General features: G+C 37.2%; 2 protein-coding genes across 6 annotated transcripts in view; one reads left to right on the plus strand and one right to left on the minus strand.

Moving 5' to 3' along the window:
• Nucleotides 1-20,723, minus strand: part of LOC143224798 (RNA binding protein fox-1 homolog 1-like) — a 221,985-nt gene that overhangs the window by 65,433 nt on the left and 135,829 nt on the right. The window lies entirely within an intron of this gene.
• On the plus strand, nt 291-18,030 carry LOC143224800 (uncharacterized). Its single transcript, XM_076453118.1, has 3 exons — nt 291-963; nt 5,234-5,345; nt 16,765-18,030. The coding sequence occupies exon 3, from the start codon at nt 16,784-16,786 to the stop codon at nt 17,516-17,518; it is 735 nt and encodes a 244-aa protein (XP_076309233.1). The 5' UTR covers nt 291-963; nt 5,234-5,345; nt 16,765-16,783; the 3' UTR covers nt 17,519-18,030.

Consider the following 20,723-nt stretch of genomic DNA (forward strand, 5'->3'; position numbering starts at 1 on the left):
TCAACTTGCACTAAACGATGCTTTCAACCGCAACAAGCGAGTTTTTCTTTTTAAAATTCTTCCAGCCAGATACGTATGTATTCAAAACGGATGATGAGTTACTTTGGGTATATAACCATCCACAGACTTTCCAAGAAAAGCCTACTTCGTAGGAGGGAGATTTTTATTCAACCCCTTGCGACTGACGTTTACCATAGAGTTCAGCTATTCTGGTGACATGCCAACAACCAAAAAGCAATACCAGGCTTTTCTCAATTTTTCTTAAAAATGCCTGGGTACATCAGTCGCAACCGAGGACGCTCTCAAAGTCCTAGAAGATTCAAAACAATCCGAAACTAAAGCAGTAAATAGGATCCGATTCAAAAAATCAGGCCACCTGACAAATTTCCTCGAGGTAACCACTTATTAAAGAAAACTGAAGACCATATTCTAACTCGTTGTTGTTGTTGTTTTCTGTTTTTACATTTTGGAGCCAAAATACACGAACAGAAAAACACGAGACGACTTCTCTTCCAACGTGTCAGCAAAGCAGACAGTCTAGCAATCAACACTCTCCCAAAAGCACATACACTAGTCATGATAAACGATAACATCCAAACAACGGTTGAAGAAAAAAACCGCACCAGTCCATGACCAGGAAACTCAAATAGAACCAGTTGACGTCTCGGAAATAGAAACGATGACAGAAACTCCAAGAAAGGAACCAAGAGACACAGTTCGAGCAAAAACAAAGACTGACTCACAGACGATCCAAATATCCCCTTCCCCCAGTGACACAGCGGTTTGTCCACGGACTTATACTACTGGAAACTGGATTTCGATACTCGTGGTGGCCAGAACACAGATAGTCCTCTGTGCAACTTTGGGCTCAATAACAAAGAACAGCAATGATCCAAATACCGGAAACAGCAACAACACCTTCTACACATTTCCACCTTCTTCACACTGAGGACTTCTGTTCAGGTATATGCGTGCCCCACGTTTGGCATATAAAATATATATATATATATATATATATATATATTTGATAGTTTCCTTTATATATATATATATATAATGTTGTTTTGGTGAAATACGAGAAATATGATAGTCATTCAACATACACATATTGTTATCAGATTATAATTAATTTTAAAACGGTGTTGACAAACATGTATTTAGATACAGTTTAGGGAGAGAATGATTATTTCTAGTCATATAACGAGCATTCATACGATTGTGTTATATAACAATTAGTGAATTTCGTTCTATCTTCACACACACAAAATTCATCAAGTTATTTTGCTGATTCGCGGCGAAGGTTTTGCTAAGAGTTTAACGTAATATCTGTACAATTTAAATTATTGAATTATTATTATTCGTAGTTTTTTTTTTCTTCTGCCCCCTCACTCCGCTATCACTGCAGAAATATGAGAGTTGGTTTGGTTTGTTTTGAATTTCGCGAGAAGCCACACGAGGATCATCTGCGCTAGCCGTCCCTAATTTAGCAGTGTAAGGCCAGAGGTAAGCCAGCTAGTCGTTACCACCCACCGCAAACTCTTGGGCTACTCTTTTACCAACGAATAGTGAGATTGACCGTCACATTATAACGCCCCTACGACTGAGAGGGCGAGCGTGTTTGATGTGACAGGGATTCAAACTCGCCACCCTCAGATTACGAGTCGAGTGCCTTATCCACCAGGCCATGTCGGGCCACCATCGACAGACAGAACAAAGATAATCCATTGTGTATCTTTTTGCTTAATAACAAACAAGCAAACATTATAACGGCGTTCCAAAGCCGAATAAACTTTTATCGAGTGTTCGAGTGTTTATGACCTTTAGGTAGAAACTTTGTTTTGGAATTTCGCACAAAGCTACTCGAGGGCTATTTGTGCTAGCCATCCCTAATTTAGCAGTGTAAGACTAGAGTGAAAGCACCTAGCCATCACCACCCACCGCCAACTCTTGGGCTACTCTTTTACCAACGAATAGTGGGATTGACCGTCACATTATACACCCCCACGGCTGGGAGGGCGAGCATGTTTAGCGCGACGCGGGCGCGAACTCGCGACTCTCGGATTACGAGTCGCACGCCTTACGCGCTCAGCCATGCCAGGCCTTAGGTAGAAACGACGACAAGTATGAATAATTCATACACACCAAATTCACCAGATCTCTTCTACACTAACGTAACACCAGTTCCCAGCTAACCTTATCAATAAACAAGCTCAAATGTCTGAACAGGCACAGGTCCTGCAATATTTAATCGGAAATCCATGGTACGTCTACAAGACGAGTGAATATTTTCTACGCGAGCGCAATAAAATATTAAAGCCTAACATGGTATCAGTTTGAAATGTCAAATGTAGAGTCTGGTTTAGGAAAGAAGACACTTTTGATAATAAAGCCTCGTATGACACTATAATAAATAAATAAATAAATCCGGTTCGAGTGACAGAATCCTTCTGGTTATGAAACTTAGTTTCGTTGTTGTTTTTTTAAATATTTTTTATGCGTATGACAACAAAAGTCTCGTTAGCACTGACTATTTATGTTTCATATGTTAGCCACAGGGCAACCACAGCAGTAAGATAAGTATAATAATGCTGTGAAAGTAACCGTTATTTAATATTTAAAAACTTTGAATATGTTAACGAAATTAGGTTTTCCACAGATCGATATAGCAATATGATATAAAGTGTCTATAGTTTGAAACTGGATATGCACTGTTGATTCCAGGACAGAAAAAAGTAACCTATATAAATTCATTTCACAATTCAACATATATTTTAACAATAATTTTTAAACCATAAACAAAACACATTAAAATTAAACAAAATACTCTGCATATTTTTAAAAAGATCCTCGGGTACAAGTTACAACGTGGGATTATAAAATGTATCTTAGGTTTTGGAGGTGACTTAGAAGTTAGACCCACAATGCGGTGGGGATACACCGTATATTAGTCTTAACCTTCAATTCACTAGTGTCACACAAGAAGATTAGAAAATTAGAAATTAGGAGAGAAATTTATAGTTATAGTATAATTAATCAGAGGTTGGGATTTACTGTTTTAGACGCAGTCCTTCCTCATGATTTTGTTTACTTATTTGACTTCATTTGGATGTAAATGTTTAATTTCACTATAATATATATATATGTGTGTGTGTGTGTGTGTGTATACATATATATATATAATGCAAGTCTTTTCCTATTATTAACCCCGTCACACCAAACATGCTCGCCCTTTCAGCCGTGGGGGCGTTATAATGTAACAGTCAATCCACTATTCGTTGGTAAAAGAGTAGCCCAAGAGTTCGCAGTGGGTGTTGACGAATAGCCGCCTTCCATCTAATCTTACACTGCTAAATTAGGGACGGCTAGCACAGATAGCCCTCGTGTAGCTTTGCGCGAAATCCAAACAAACCATAAACAAAATGTGAATATACAACAGTGAATCACTCGACATAAAAATACCCGCATGGTGTCGCTTATCGTGCAGTTATTTCCTGAACTGACACCATACTGTCGTCGCATCTGTTTAAGCGTTTATTCATGTGTAAAACTAAAATTTAGAACACAAAATACAAAGCACCCTATTACAAAATTTCACATTACTGAGTAAATAAAAATAATAATTAATTTTTCAGGCATTTGACCAACTTTTCATTTTATTTTATTTTCCATTCGTGCCAAAACGACGAAAACGGTAAATGATATTAGTCGCCTATTGGTCAATGGAAAATTGTTACATCGACTGTGTCCCCCAGTGACACAACGGTCTGTATGCGGACTCCCACCGCTAGAAACCGGGTTTCGATACCCGTGGTCAGCAGAGCATTGATAACCCATTGCGTAACTTTGTGCTTAATTTCAAACAAAGAAACAAATAAATACAATAATTGTTAATTACTTACTGTTCCACTCAACGTTCCAACAACAAATATGGCCTTGATAACACTTCCGCAACAAATATGGCCTTGATAACACTTCCGCAACAAATATGGCCTTGATAACACTTCCGCTGACAAGTCTCTGGCTTTAGATAACGTTTCGATAAATGGACTATACCATAAACCCTAAATCCAGAATACTACAAACTGTGACCCTAACTGCGTGAACATCGGTGTGCCTAACCACGTTGGACAAAGACAGTCACGTGTTCTGAAACACGATCCAGGATAGACTTTACTTATATGTCGAAGCGCTTGTGATTCGTGTTCGTCCTGGACTGCCAAAGTTGGTAGAACCCACGCACGTGCATTCGCCGTTAGTAATATATATATATACATATATGTATATAAAATAACAGTAGCTATAAACAGTTTCATTAAATTCACGTTGGTCAATAAACTGATGTATATTTGTAGTTACCAAAATAAGCTTGGGCTTAGAAACAAAATACACAGTTTTAGAATTAATGAGCTCAACTGTAATTAGATATTGTTCTTGACCGTATCTTATATGACTGGTCAGTCAAGACTTGTGGTATAACTAATATTAGAACTAAAGCGCACAGGCATCTGTTATGCTTCTACGATACTTTAATAAACTTAAAAACGACACAAAAAACATAAATAAACGAATACAGCAATCTGTTTATACACCCTCCCAGTGGTACAGCGGTATGCCTGCCGACTTATACTGCTAGAAATCGGGTTTTCTATGCCCCTGGTGTATTTTTTGTGCTTAATAACAACAATAAATAAATAATAAAAACATTTTGACTTTTATTTCGCCCTCAGTAGCCCTGGGCTAAGTCAGTAGTAGGCTTAAAGTGCTAATAATCGGACATCGCTTACCGCGTTAGGCAGATCACAGACAGCCCGTTATAACGCATCCACGGTTGAAAGGGCAAGCGCAGATTGTGAGTCGAGTGATCTAAGCAATCATGCCAGACCACAGTTCGAGGTAATCACTTAATATAAACAGATACATAGTTATAGGCAATGCCAATAGATGTATCTCTCAACACGATAAACAAAATCAACCAAGGTATTTAAGGTAGAGTAATGTGACGACGAATAGGTGTAATGTCGTCAAACAACAACGACACGTATGACTTCATTTGCCATACGTCAGAAGAGTAGTTAGCATTATATTTGCCATTTACCTCAGTAGAAAAACAACAGCAGAACTTAGAGATAACATCCCATTTAATTTTTCAGTTATTTGCATCTAAAAATTATACACGAAAGCTCAATTAATTTCAAATTTCAGATGTCGCTGTTTCTTGTCTTGTTTCATCCAGAATTTTACGCAAAGATATACAGAAGAGTTATCTGAGTGTGGCTATCTGATCCTAATTTTGAACTGACAAACCAGGCAAGAGGGAATACACCAACTCAACAACACCATGTAATGTAAGTTATACCGTTCTCACTCTTGTAAACTTCACTCACGTGCGTATTAATGTATAAATCTTATACGATACGAAAAACAAATTGTTACATTTATTTATAGATATTTTCATACTAATAATACGTTGATGTTATTTTGAATATTTATTGTTATTATCTTTATTAGATTTATTTGTTTGTTTGAAGTTAAGCACAAAGCTCTGTTCACCACGGGTATCAAAGTCCGGTTTCTAGCGTTGTACGTCTGTGTCGCTGGGTGGCTTTATTATTAGAAATATTCGAAAAGATGTCTTCGGATTTACAACGCTAAAATCAGGGGTCCGATTCCCCTCAATGTACTCAGCAGATAGCCCGCTTTAGCTTTGCTCTAAGAAAACACACACACACACATACACTCAAGCTTGAGGTACCACTCAACTCTGTTAAGTTTAGGCAGAATTGGAGAACTTTGTGCTACATAAATAATCAAGGAAGACAAGCAACATTACTTCTTATTCGTTTACAAAGCAGTGTTGTTGTTTTTTTCTGAGAAAATTGAAATCTCTCGAATCTTATCAATGCATGTTCAGATTACTGGTTTATTCTTTGGCCGAGGAAATGGTAGAGAAATGGCCTGCAGGGGCAAGAAAACTGACCTTAAACGTAAATTGTAAATCCATATAGACTCACATAAACACAAAATTTATCAAACTCACACTAGTATGTTCCATAAACACAAAATTTATCAAACTCACGCTAGTATGTTCCATAAACACAAAATTTATCAAACTCACGTTAGTATATTCCATAAACACAAAATTTATCAAACTCACGTTAGTATGTTCCATAAACACGAAATTTATCAAACTCACGCTGGTATATTCCATAAACACAAAATTTATCAAACTCACGCTAGTATGTCCCATAAACACTAATTTATGAAACTCACGCTAGTATGTCCCATAAACACAAAATTTATCAAACTCTCACTAGTATGTTCCATAAACACAAAATTTATCAAACTCTCGCCACTATGTTCCATAAACACAAAATTTATCAAACTCACGCTAGTATGTTCCATAAACACAAAATTTATCAAACTCACGTTAGTATATTCCATAAACACAAAATTTATCAAACTCACGTTAGTATGTTCCATAAACACGAAATTTATCAAACTCACGCTGGTATATTCCATAAACACAAAATTTATCAAACTCACGCTAGTATGTCCCATAAACACTAATTTATGAAACTCACGCTATATGTCCCATAAACACAAAATTTATCAAACTCTCACTAGTATGTTCCATAAACACAAAATTTATCAAACTCTCGCCACTATGTTCCATAAACACAAAATTTATCAAACTCACGCTAGTATGTTCCATAAACACAAAATTTATCAAAGCCTTAATGGCTCAGATATTCATTTTAATTTTATCATCGATTTTAAAAATAGACGGTACGTGTGTAATGCACATACAAAAACAAACCAAAAAAAGATTATGACTCAGTCATTAATTTGCACTTAAAAACGTAGTGCATCGTTATACGTATAGAGGGACAGAAACTTATTGAGACCAAGTCAAAACTAAATACAATAAAAAAGTTTTAGTGAAAAAAAAACATACGTGAGTTGTGTGTGTTTTCTTATAGCAAAGACACATAGGGCTATCTGCCAAGCCCACCGAGGGGAATCGAACCCCTGATTTTAGCGTTGTAAATCCGGAGACATACCGCTGTACTAGCGGGGGACAAACAGACGTGAACTACATGGCTGAAAAATGTAAGAACTATTTGTTTTGCTTTTAACTCAAAGGCGAAACCGTCTGAGCTGAGTCCACTGCGGGGAATCGAACCCTGGATTTTAGCGTGGAAAGTCTGTAAATTTACCTTCAACTCACCGAGGAACAATTTGGTAAACATATGTTGGTAAAATAAAATGCTGGAAATAAAAATATGTTTGGTATTTTGGTAAAGTCAACCTCTTAACCTTTCGGTATAGCTTCACAAATTGCCCAACCAGTGAAACAGCTATTAATCATTAGCACTCACCACTACAGGAAATTTTTGTCCGACTCTCGACCAAATAAAAGCATTAATTGTCAATGTATATAAACGGATTATGTGCTGTATAGGACTGTAAAATATCATAAAAAAAGGAAATCACGACATAGAGATAACGAATCTAGGCGGGAATTAGTCTGTTCGTTTGTTTCTCAATTTCAGGCAAAGCTACAGGAGGGATATTTGCGTTGGCCGTCCCTAATTTAGGAGGGAAAGTCTAGAGGGAAGACACTGCTAAATTAAGGACGGCTAGCGCAGACAGACATCGTGTAGTTTTGCGCTAAATTAAAAAAAACTGAAGAAATCCAAACCTCATTTAAAAATAACAACAACAAATATACAACTAAAATGACTAAAAACCTTATAGAGGCCTAACACTATTCACTATAAATAGTTATTTTTTTAAACAGATCTTTACGGAAAGTATGAAAACATTTCTATTGATAGTTCTGTTTTCTGTTCAATATTCCGGCCAGAAAGAACAACAGCGTCCACAAACGCAGGTTGCGCGTGTTTGGTTTAGTTTGGTTTAAATTTCGTGCAAAGATACACGACAGCTATCAAGGCTAGCCGTCCCTAATTTAGCAGCGTAAGACTAGAGGGAAGGCAGCTAGCCATCACCACCCACCGCCAACTCTTGGGCTACTCTTTTACCAACGATTAGTGGGATTGACTGTCACATTATAACGCCCTCACGGCTGAAAGGGCGAGCATGTTTGGTGTGACGAGGTTGCCTGGGTGGAAGGTTACAATGAATCGATATTTCAATGATTGAAAGGTTCCTGTCATTCTTCAAGCATTCGCACCCCGAGACATTTTTATTCTGTGCGAATAATCAATATATAAACAGACAAACTAGAGTTGTGACAACAGCGGAAGAAAGGCCAGCGAAACGGATATTACCGGCTTCGCGAGAAGCTGATGTGGACGTAATCTCTGTTTACACAATGACGGTCAGTATCTTGCAATATTCGAGAAAGAAGCAGAAAAACGTTATCCATTTCTGTGCACGCGCATGATACTCATATTTTATTAACGCCTCGTTAATTTCCACAAGACAAGAAATAAATGGGATAATTATAGCACTAAAATGCGCTAATATCTTGATTTCTATTTTACTTTCCCCAGTAGCCCCGTGGTATGTCTCCGGATATACAGCGTTAGAAACCGAGTTTCGAGGATTGTATAGCTTTGTTCTTAAACTACAAATAGACAATTTCCATTTTTTTTTACTTTACAAAAATATTCAGCAATGGCATACCAATCCGTGATGACCCACTTGTAGGGTTTGTTTGTTTTGAATTTTGCGCAAAGCTACTCGAGGACTATCTGCTCTAGCTGTCCCTAATTTAGCAGTGTAAGACTAGAGGGAAGGCAGCTAGTAATCACCACCCACCGCCAACTTTTGAGCTACTCTTTTACCAACGAATAGTGGGATTGACCGTGACATTATAACGCCTCCACGGCTGAAAGGGCGAGCATGTTTTGGTGCGACCGGGATTCGAACCCGCGACCCTCGGATTACAAGTCGAACGCCTTAACACGCTTGGCCATGCCGGGCCTTTTTATTTAGAAATTGTAACAAGGAAAAGAATTGTAACATGAGTTGTGATGTTTTTATTAATCTCAGGGTGTGTGATATTATTAGGTGATATATTGATAATAAAATGTGATATTATTAGGCAATATACAGCTGATATGGGAAACATTGTTCGTTCCTCTGCTAGTGCTTTCTCTACCCATACCAGCTGTTTTTAAATGTATAATGGCATACCAAAATACATACATACCAAGAGCATTTGGTCCGAAAAGAAAATGATTCTTTGTACATCGAAATCGTCGAATTTATTCTCAGTTTAATTTGTGAGAGCAATAAATTTATTATTGAATTATCGTATTTGAACTCTTGGTTTTAATAATCTGAAACTTAAAGAAAACCAACGACTTTAAGAAACACGATAACAGTTTTACAAAGGCGATAGAGAAGCTTAACCGAAACTATAATCTGATTCGGTTTTATAAATTAAGATCATGACATAAGTGGCGTTTTTTTTTTTACTAAACATCTTTTGCTTCTAAACGTCTCAAGTGGCACAGCGGCATGTCTGGACTTAAAACTATAGATTCCGAGTTTAGATACCTGTTTCGGGCAGAGCACAGACAGTCCATTGTGCTTACAGACAAAATATTTCAAATAAAGTTTTTATTTACGATTTTGCCCTCGGTGACTCAGTTGTAACATTGGAGGTTTATAACACTAAAAATTAGGTTTTAACCTGTTGACTGCCAAGTATTTCAGCTGCTACGGCAACTCCAAACCACGTTCAAAATACAATTCTAATGCTTCTTCATTTTGTTACTTTTTTTCGTGACGCCATTTTGGATCGAAAGTGAAACAATTTGTAAGTAGGTCAAATGCATGTATAGTGCTGACACCTAGCGTTTACGTTAGGTATTGTTGAGAACGAATTAACTCGTCCGGGGCACTGTGCTACCGATCGGCTTGGACGAGTTATCTCGTCTACGGCACTGAACAGGTTAATACATGCAGTTGACAGAGTACAGGTAAGGGGTGTTTTTTCTTATTACAAACCCACAGCTGACTACCAAGGGGATTCGAACCCCCGAGTTTAGGGTAGTAAATCCATATACTTACCGCAGTACCACTGAGAACAGAGCAGAGATAGACTATTATCTTGTGGTAAACGACAAACCTGCCGATTTTAAACGTTAAAGTTTATGTGATCGTCGGAATCTAGCGCATCACGTAGCGTTTCATTCTGGGCTGTAATATACACAAGAATCCTAAGTTTCTACCCAAAATTCATGTTGGGCTACAAAATATGTCACGAAAAATTATGGGAGAAAAATGAGCCAGTACTCATTAAACATAAATAATACAGTGAATTTATACGTGTTATCGAGTATTTTCTTGTTAATACACTTTAAATTTCACGATTTTGTACGGAGTTATTTATTTACGAAATTAACAGCGCCATTTCAATCGATCAAAAGTGGTTCTTGGAAAATTTATAGACAGAAAATAATCGATTTTTAAAATTCTTTCTTCGAGTTTATTCACGGTACGTTTTTGCCTCGTTTTCATTTCTGTTCATCGTTCAGTTCAAGTAATCATTTTTGTTAATTTTTTCAAAATGTAATTCGCTTGTGAACGTTTCAACTACATTTGACTATTTTCCCTTGCAGGTTACATTTTAATCTTATTCACAGCTTTTCTAAACGTCTGTTTTTATTTCAAATATCCTCAAACCCAGTTGTATCCGCCCACATTAACTCCTACATTAGCTGTGTTACTTTATTGGTTAAGTTCCCCAGTGGGAAAGTGATTAAATCTGCAGATTTACAATGTTGCATGTGTGTGTTTTTCTTGTAGCAAAGCCACATCAGACTATCTGCCAAGCCCACCGAGGGGAATCGAACCCTTGATTTTAGCTTGTAAATCCGTCGACTTACCGCTGTACTAGCGGGGGGCATTTACAATGTTAACTTTTGCTATTCATTTCGCTGCAGTGGACAATAACAAGAGAGTCCAACGTGCCTTTTTTCTCTAAACAGACTTTATCACTTATTCTATCCTGTATTTCATTGAATGTTCTGTTTTGTCTAATTTTAGTTGTTTTTTTGACAGGACATAAAATATTATTTTCTGCCTCCGTTTTTTTCTCTTCTTTTCACGTTTTATTACGTATTTCATCAGCCTTTTTTTGTCATATTTTGTCTTATAAACAAAAGACAAAAGACGGCGTAGCTCTGAACAGCATATAACACAGTCTCCTTTATAGGAGTGTCTTAATGAAATATATCAAATACAAAACTCGAAAGTAAGGAAACAAAACAGAAATCAAATTACAGAAATTCGAAATAACTCGGAATGCATTCGATTCGTTCGTCTGACCTTCACGCCCACTCCTCTGGTCACAACTCTGTAGCCTATTTCTTTAACACTCCTACGAAAAGTGGGGCCTAATAGGCCCCAGAGCAACTTGAAAGGTTATTAATATTAGGCTAATAAATTTGTATTTAAATGGCAATTTCAATTTCATTTAAATACAAATTTATTAGCCTAATATTAATAACCTTTCAAGTTGCTCTCGGGCCTATTAGGCCTCACTTTGCAATTTTATTTAAATACAAATTTATTAGCCTAATATTAATAACCTTTCAAGTTACTCTGGGGCCTATTAGGCCCCACTTTTCGTAGGAGTGTTAAACTATGACCTACAGGGATCGCACAGAATTCCATTGATAGAATTTAATACGCGTGTAATGAAATAAGAATGCCACCAATACGCTCGTTATCTTCAAATCAAAGGACATGTGACATCTTTTTTTTTTCAAAATCCAATATAATGGGCCCGGCATGCTAAATTAAGGATGACTAGCGCAGATAACCCTGGTGTAGCTTTACACGAAATTCAAAACAAACCAAACCAATATAGTGAGATACTTCACCAGCATGTGTAGTCTTGGAAGAGGAAAGATATTTCGTAAAAACAAGTTGGTTTCAAAAATACTGTGAAAGTTGACAAGCAAAGTTAATGAAACAGTACAGCACGTGCAACTGAAAAAAACAAACAAAAACAGAGTGACAACTAAAATAAAATTACTGAAAATTCATCTTCTATGGAGCTCTCAACCGTACCATAACTACAACTACGTAAAACATAGGAAATAAAAGAATGAAAAACCAAAAAGAATGAATTTCGCGCAAAGATACTCGAGGGTTATCTGCGCTAGCCGTCCCTAATTTAGGGCTGCTCTTTTACCAACGAATAGTGGGATTGACCGTAACATTATAACGCCCCCACAGCTGAAAGAACGAGCATCATCATAGGATTTCGATCCCTCGACTCTACCAACCAGGACCAACTTTTCTTACCCTGACAATAGTACATCAACTTAAAAAAACATTGAAATTTTTAATTAATCATGCAAGTTTAAAAATACCGAATGAAATACACTTTACGATTTCAACTTAGCACACTGTAACCGCAATACGTGCTATTTTTGTGACAGCTCTTAAAGTACACATTTTTAACTCTCGTTCATGAAGTACGTCACGCTTGCGCGTTTCACGTGATCTCAGTTCCCATCCACAGAATTGTAGCAACACAGCCGTATTCCATATAATAACTTGTCCCTCCTGTTTAGCGTTACCCATGGGTAAACTTCAGCCGGTACTAAAAAAAAAAACTCAGTAGGAATTGGGTTTCTGCTTCTTCTTTTGGAAAACTAGTATCGAGTTCCAATATTATTGTATTTCTTGGTAGATTGATTTGAATACTACATGAAAAACTACTGTTAAGTTATATAAAACCTGAACTCCCTGATGTCTGATCTTGACAAATGCGGATAACTGAATTTCTTTAACTTGTAGCTAAAATGTAAAATATAGATCTTCGATTCGTTTTCAATATACACGAATCTAATCAAATCTAACACGAAACGGTGGTTTGATCCGACAATCTTCACACGCTGCACAGTGGCGAATTTAAGGTTGTGATCCCTGCAACCCATGTAATGTCACACAGATTAAAATGGACCCCCATTAAGACCATGGGTCCTGGGGCTGAGCTCCCTCTATCCACTACCTTAATACGCCACTGACGCTGTACTCAGTAGCTTTAACCTGTTGCGTCTTTCAGTTCATCTCATTTATACGAATGAGGATTCTCGAATCATAGAAGACATTAAATCAAAATTATCGTAAGTGGCTTTTACTTGAAAAGCATAAACAAACAAACAAACTTGCTCAACGAATGGATGAGCGTGACAACACGTTGAAACAAGCAGAACCGCCCCACAAACAGCTTAAGTTACGTTCACTGTTTCACTACAGTTTTAATATTTGATGTCATCAATGTAATATATCCCACACAAAAGCTTAGGAAACTCCGTCTTATTTAACTAGGCCTAGTGATCAGGGCGCTTGACTCACAATCTGAGGGTTGCGAGTTCGATTCCCCGTTACACCAAACGTGCTCGTCCTTTCAGCCGCGGAGACGTTATAATATGACAGTCAATCCCCCTATTTATTCTTTGGTTAAAAAAGGAGTAGTCCAAGAGTCGGTGGTGGGTGGTGTTGAATAGCTATTATTCACTGCTGAGACGGCTATCGCAGAAAAGCCCGCGTGTAGCTTTGCGCGAAATGCCAAATCAACCAAACACCTTTACCTCATAAGTGTAATGTCCTTTTCACACAACATTTTGGAACTGGGGGAAGAAGAGAAAATTAAAGAGAACTTGTACTTTGATAGTTTCCAAGGAATGCGGTTTGGTTTGTTTTGAATTTCGCGCAAAGCTACTCAAAGGTTATCTGCGCTAGCCATCTCTAATTTAGCAATGTAAGGCTAGAAGAAAGACAGCTAGTCATCACCACCCACTGCCAACTCTTGAGCTACTCTTTTACCAACGAATAATGGGATGGACCATCACTTTATAATACCTCCACAATTAAAAGGACGAGTATATTTGTTGTGACGGTAATTCGAACCCGCGATCCTCAGATTTCGAGTCGAGTACCTTAACCACCTAGCCATGACGGGCCTCAAAGGTATGTGAATAATAGTATTTCGCGCAACACACACGTGTGCTTTTATGTGTCATACTGGATAAAACAAACAAAACAAGAACAATGTTGGCGTTGTGTTAACAGGTATGTGTTTAGTTGATGAAGGAATATTACACTACATTTGATAATTACATTAAACCTTATCGCGGTTTAATGCCTTTGGGGCAAATTTTTTGTTTAAAGTTAGGACTGGCCTATCTGTGTCATCCTCACCACCGGCATCGAAACCTGTTTTAGGTACTTTAAAGGCCTGACATGGCCGGGTGCTTCCGAGTCGTAATTCGAGGGTCGGGGGTTCGAATCCCCGTCACACCAAACATGCTCGCCCTTTCAGCATTTGGGGCGTTATAACATTACAGTCAATCCCACTATTCGTTGATAAAAGAGTAGCCCAAGAGTTGGCGGTGGGTGATGAGGACTAGCTGCCTTCCCTCTAGTCTTACACTGCTAGATTAGAGACGGCTAGCGCAGATAGCCCTCGTGTAGTTTTGCACAAAATTCAAAAACAAATAAACAAGTAGGTGCTTTAAACCTTATGACTTTCAGCTGAACCACTAGAGTTGGGATGATGGGTAGCTGGAAGAAAAGTGTTGTGATGATAGTCAACGGAACAGCGAGCCTATACTTTTGTTAAGTAAATTACAAGGACATTTACTGTGGTACATTTAAGTTTGTTTCTATTCGAGAGTGTGCGACGTTTTTTGGTGCCTTCGTCTGCTACTAAACAGACTTAGTATATTTGTAGTTGGTCACGTAAGTTTTTTAAAAAAATGAACTATAAATAAGTTTATGGATCTTAAATAACAAACCTCTATTTTAAGGAGCGTAGATTGGATCTCCTGAAATGTCCATAGAAAATGAAAACGAAAACATCTGTTAGCAATTTGTTAATTTGCCATATTTCACGTTTGTTGAACGGCACATATGGCTGACGTCACGTGTTATGCAGACGTACAGCGTTTCCTCCAACTATCTCTTTATCTCTTATAGTTATTAAAAAGATTCATTAATCTATCTTGTAAAAGTATAACAATACATATTCTGTAGATTTTTCATTTGTTACAGGCTGCAAAGATTGATACTTAGAGAAAGATACACGAATATCATGCCAACTAAAGAACAACGTTTCAACCTTCTTAGGCCATCTTCAGGTTAACGTTTTCTGTACTTTGTTTCAATTAAAGTGGTAATACCCATACCAGCCGTCTTGAGAATACATTGCTTGTTATACTTATATAACTTGCTATTTTAGCCAACTCTTATGAGTGAGTGGCAGTAAAAAGCAGCTGTAAAAATAACATATTGGCAAGGGCGAGAAATAAATACAATCATTTTCTGCGAATACATTTTCGCAGGGATAATTACATGGTGATGATTGAAGGTTGGCAGATATGAGAAGTAAACACGGTTTCTCTGCAGTTTTATAAGCATTCAGAAAAAAAGGAAGAAAGGCCGTGAGCATCCAAAGACTGATGTCAAAATTCATCAAGGTCGAATTTACAATTAGGGCGGTAAAATGGGACATTCTATTAAATTTACTGTAAAGTTTTATCGATTAGCTGTTTAAACACATTTTAAAAACTATTTATGCATCAGATTTCTTGCAAATTATGGGTCCATATAAAAAAATGCAAACAGAAATACTATTAGCATAGCTTTTAAGTTGCACTCAGTACTGGTAGGCCTTATTATAAATTTAACATAGAATTTGTTTTGTTTGTTTTCATAGAATTTGTTCTGTTTGTTTTTAATTTCATACAAAGCTACACGAGTGTGTGTGTGTTTTCATATGGCGAAGCCACATCGGGTTACCCGCTGAGTCCACCGAGCGAAGTTACACAAGAGCTATCTGCGCCAGCCGTTCCTAATTTTTCAATGTAAGACTAGAAGGAAGGCAGCTAGTCATCATCACCCACTTAGCTACTCTTTTACCAACGAATAGTGGGATTGACTGTCACATTATAAAGCCCCCACGGCTGAAAGGACGAACATGTTTTGGATTACGGGGATTCGAACCCGCGATCCTCAGATTACGAGTCGAGTGTCTTAACCACCTGGTCATTCCGGACCATTTAACATATAAAATGGGCGATTTTGTCCAAGAAGTACCATCAGTATTGCTTTAACGTTTCACCAATATCTGTTAGGCCTTATGATATACTTAACACAGCAAATAGGTGATTTTGCTCAGTGTTTTTGGGGATCATTTATTCTACAGTGAGTACTGCAATAAATCAAAATATAAAATGGCTTGTGTGATGTAATAATAGGCACTGAACGGACAGCAAATTGGTAGTTTAGTGGTTGATAAGCCCCATAACTTACAGGATGAACATATAAAGAACATACAAGAGTCACGTTTGTTCTAGAAAACTTTTGGATCGTCATGAAGAAATTTTATCATTAACTTTTAACCTTTAAGTCTAGCAATTGTTTTGGTACAAGATTAATTGTTAAAAAAAACAATTAACTCCCCAGAGGTGCTCGAAGATTAAGCAATCCACCTACATCCCGCTCATGGTAATGGGAAACTGTTTAATGTTGTTTAACATATACGCTGGCTAAGAATAATCATTTCAAAAGTGGCAAAGACAAATTTAATTAAAGCAACACTGGTACTTATTTCAGCCATACCATTCTTTATAGTCCTAATAAAAATTTCCAATAATAAAAAAGAGCGTATAATTGCTTTTAATTTAAATTGTTATGTACAGGGTGTCCCAAAATAACGATTACACTCTTTGACTGTGTATAGCTAATAAACCGTTTCTTTTGTTTCAGACTTGACTTGTGTCCAAGGATGGCAGATAATCAGCTTACAATCGAGCACAAAATATTCATTCTCAAAACTTTTTGGAAAGTCGAAAACAAAGCTGAAGTGCAAAGACGTTTTACTAGAAAGTTCCATATGGATGCGCCATCTCGCCCCAGCATTTCACGCATCATCGCCAAGTTTGATGAACACGGAAGTCTCTACCATATGAGAAAGGGTCGCTCCGGTCGAAAAAGATCATCAACAAGTCCAACAAGAGAGCAAGAGGTCATTGATAATGTTCTGAATTCTCCAAGAAAATCAGTGCGCCAACTGTCTCGTGAAACAGGTATCCCTAAATCCAGCGTTCATCGCATTTTGAAGCGTTCCCAATTCAAAAGTTTCATCCCATCGCTTGTTCACGCTCTAAATGAAGATGACCCTGATCGAAGGGTTGAGTTCTGTGAATGGTATCTTGCTAGATGTGCAGGCGATGATGAATTTCCACTCAAAATTGTTTGGAGTGACGAAGTAACGTTTAAGCTGAATAGCTCAATAAATCGACACAACTGCACCTACTGGGCAACAGAAAATCCACATGTTACAGAGGAACATCACTTGAATTTGCCTGGAGTGTCTGTGTGGTGTGGTCTGTCCGCTAGGGGACTCATCGGACCATTCTTTTTCCAAGACACCGTAACAGGATTGAATTATCTCAACATGCTACAAGAGTTTGCCATGCCACGCATCCGAGAACAATTTGGAGAAGAAGAGTGTTTCTGACAGCAGGATGGTGCTCCTCCCCACTTCCATCGCGACGTGAGAGCTTATCTGGATGCATCTATGCCAGACAGATGGATTGGACGAAGAGGAAGTGTAGAATTTCCTACTAGATCACCAGATTTGACACCCATGAATTTCTTTTTGTGGGGATTTCTGAAAGACAAAGTTTACAGCACAAAAAGGGCAACAATTGACGAATTAATTAAGAGTTGCAATTGAAGAACAATGTGCTTTAATACCAGATGAGATGGTGTTTGATGTGTGCACTTCCATTTCTTCCCGTTATGAGATGTGTCTGGAACAGAACGGATTTCAGTTTGAACACCTGAAGTGAAGCAAGCAAATTGTGACATTTTGCAATTTCAACCAAGGAGAGTTTTCCTTGGGAATAATTTTATTTGTTATTTTTTTCTTGATTTCAGTATTAAATATTTAAATAAATCCTTTGGCTATCATATGTATCTTGTTTCTTTGTTAAAATCAATAAACAAGGCAAGTTATAATGATCCAAAGAGTGTAAACGTTATTTTGGGACACCCTGTATATGCTGCTACTACCCAGGTGGTCGCCTGAGTTGCAACTTTACTGATAACCTACTAACAAGTTACTCGAAATCTGTGTATCTTGTCAAACCTATAAATTTTCATAAACAGACGTTTTCTTGACTCCTTTCCTAATTGGGCAAAATACATTAATCTTTTCAAATGGGGTAATTAAAAGTCGCGAAAAATACAGTCAGCAATAACTCGTAACGAGTAACTTCCACCCTGTTGGATCAATCTTGAAGTAAACACAACATTCGTCCTAATAACATGCTACAATACTAAAAGGTTCTCTGTTAGTTCTATATATCTTTGGAAGAAACTAAGGTTATTTTAAAAGCTAGCCTCATCAATTGTTATCAAGAACTCCTAATGAAAAATAATTTATTGGTAATATTTATATTAACGAAGTCGATTCTATAAACAAACAGGAGCACGTGATGTGGGAAGTCAACGCTTTTGTTTGTCTGTTTCTGAATTTTGCCATCCCTAATTTAGCAGTGTAAGACTAGACAGTAGACAGCTTGTCATCGCTACCCACCGCCAACTCATGGGTTACTATTTTACCAATTAATAAGGGGATTGATTGTTACATTATAACGCCCTCGCGGCTGAAAGGGCGAGCATGTGTGGTATGACGGGGATTTGAACCCGCGACCTTCTGATTATTAGTCGAGCGCCCTAGCCACCTACCCATGCCGGGCTAAGTCAAAGTTAACATCTACAAAGTTTATATTTCATTACATAATCAGTAATACCAAAGAGATAAATTTGGCAGGTTGTGTGAACATGTAACTTTTGAAATACTGTTTAATGTACAGCCGAAATAAAGTGATCATTAGGAAACTGTTTAGATATAAATGTAAGTGTTAACATATATTTCAAAATAATATTTATAATAACGTTTTATTTCTTTGTCTTAGCACGCCATCTTCAGTCCGTATATATATTTATACAACATCACAAACGTTATTTTTTAAATAAAATCGCCCATAACGACTTATAAGATTTAATTCACCACCTTAAATTCCAAACACTGAACGAATGTCAGCACTGAACTTACTAATTTAGTCAGAGGGCTCAAACTACTGATTACATAACACACAAAAATTAATAAAACATCTTTAGTGTTACAGGTATTTTCATACATAATTACAATACTATCTCACGAAGTTTGTCCAGACTCCGATATTCGAGATAGGCCTAAGTTTAAAAACTCCGTCAATAACGCAAAATAACCTCTATACAATTGTCAGTTAGAAATACAAATAAATGAATAAAAAACTGTCATTACTTAAAAAACAACAGAACAAAAATATTGTTCATAATTTAAATCTAAAATTTAAAAAGTATGATATAACTTATCCATGTTTTATAATGTTTATTTTTTATTTCTGGAAAACGGCTCTCTTCGTCAATACAAAGTAATAATTTAGACGCACGCCGCTTGGGAGTTGCGTGTTAGTTTTAATGTATTTGCAACGAAAAATATTCAGTGTCGTACACTAAAAATCAAGTCTTGTGAAAAGCACTCACTACTTTTTAAACGCAAAATACTGCAAAAACCAAACAACAAAACAAATGCCCGGGATAAACATTTGAGAAAATATATAAACATCGTTTATTAGACGAAAGTGTGAAGAATGGTACATACAATTTTCTTCTACCACAGAGCTAAATATGATCGTTCTTAAATAAAACCTGTATTTGTTAAATAGTACAAACTTGTTACTCTTATTTTTTATCACACAAAGCTGCAACTCAATTATAATTGCTGTGATTGCCTCAGACACGGAATTTTGAGTTTCAGATTTAAAAGTGTTTGTTTTGTTTGTTTTTGAATTTCGCGCAAAGCTACATGAGGGCTATCTGCGCTATCCGTCCCTAACTTAGCAGTGTAAGAGTAGAGAGAAGGAAGCTAGTTATCACCACCCACCGCCAATTCTTGGGCCACTCTTTTACCAACGAATAGTGGGATTGATCGTGAGTTTATAACGCCCCCACGGCTAAAAGGGGCGAGCATGTTTGGTGTAAATGGGATTCAAAGCCGCGACCCTCAAATTGCGAATCGAGTGCCTTAACCACCTGGCCATGCTGGGCCTTTTACATGCGCAGGTACCCAATATATAAATATTTATTGTGTGTTTCTGACTTCAATGTTGGAAATACTAGGGAAAAGCCAAATGCAATTAGAATGTTACCTTCGAAAATGCACTGCACCAGAGAAGAGTTATATGTTGATAGTTTACAGCGTGACTAGTTGCTAATAATAATTGGTTAAGATAAAAAACTAAAATTTACACGGTAAGTAATTTGGGATACGTTCTTTGCAAGAAAACAAACGATGGGATACAGATCTTGCTAATTGTCTTGCTGTAAACATAGAAATCTCAGGGAACAACTATGAGAGAAAACCAACGATGGAGTACAGATCTTGCTAACTTTCTTGCTGTAAACATAGGAATCTCAGGGAACTACTATGAGAGAAAACCATCGAGAGAACACAGATCTTGCCATTTGCCTTGCTGAAAATTCAAGTATGAATATTACCTTGAGAACACAAACATTAATACAAAGAGATATCATTGAACTTGCAATTGCTGTCCGAAAAGGTAACTAAACCTTTTAAATTGAAACACCATCAAACTACAAACAGCAGTATA

The sequence above is a fragment of the Tachypleus tridentatus genome, chromosome 9 (genome assembly GCF_004210375.1).
Source record: "Tachypleus tridentatus isolate NWPU-2018 chromosome 9, ASM421037v1, whole genome shotgun sequence".
In the NCBI taxonomy this organism is placed as follows: domain Eukaryota; kingdom Metazoa; phylum Arthropoda; class Merostomata; order Xiphosura; family Limulidae; genus Tachypleus; species Tachypleus tridentatus.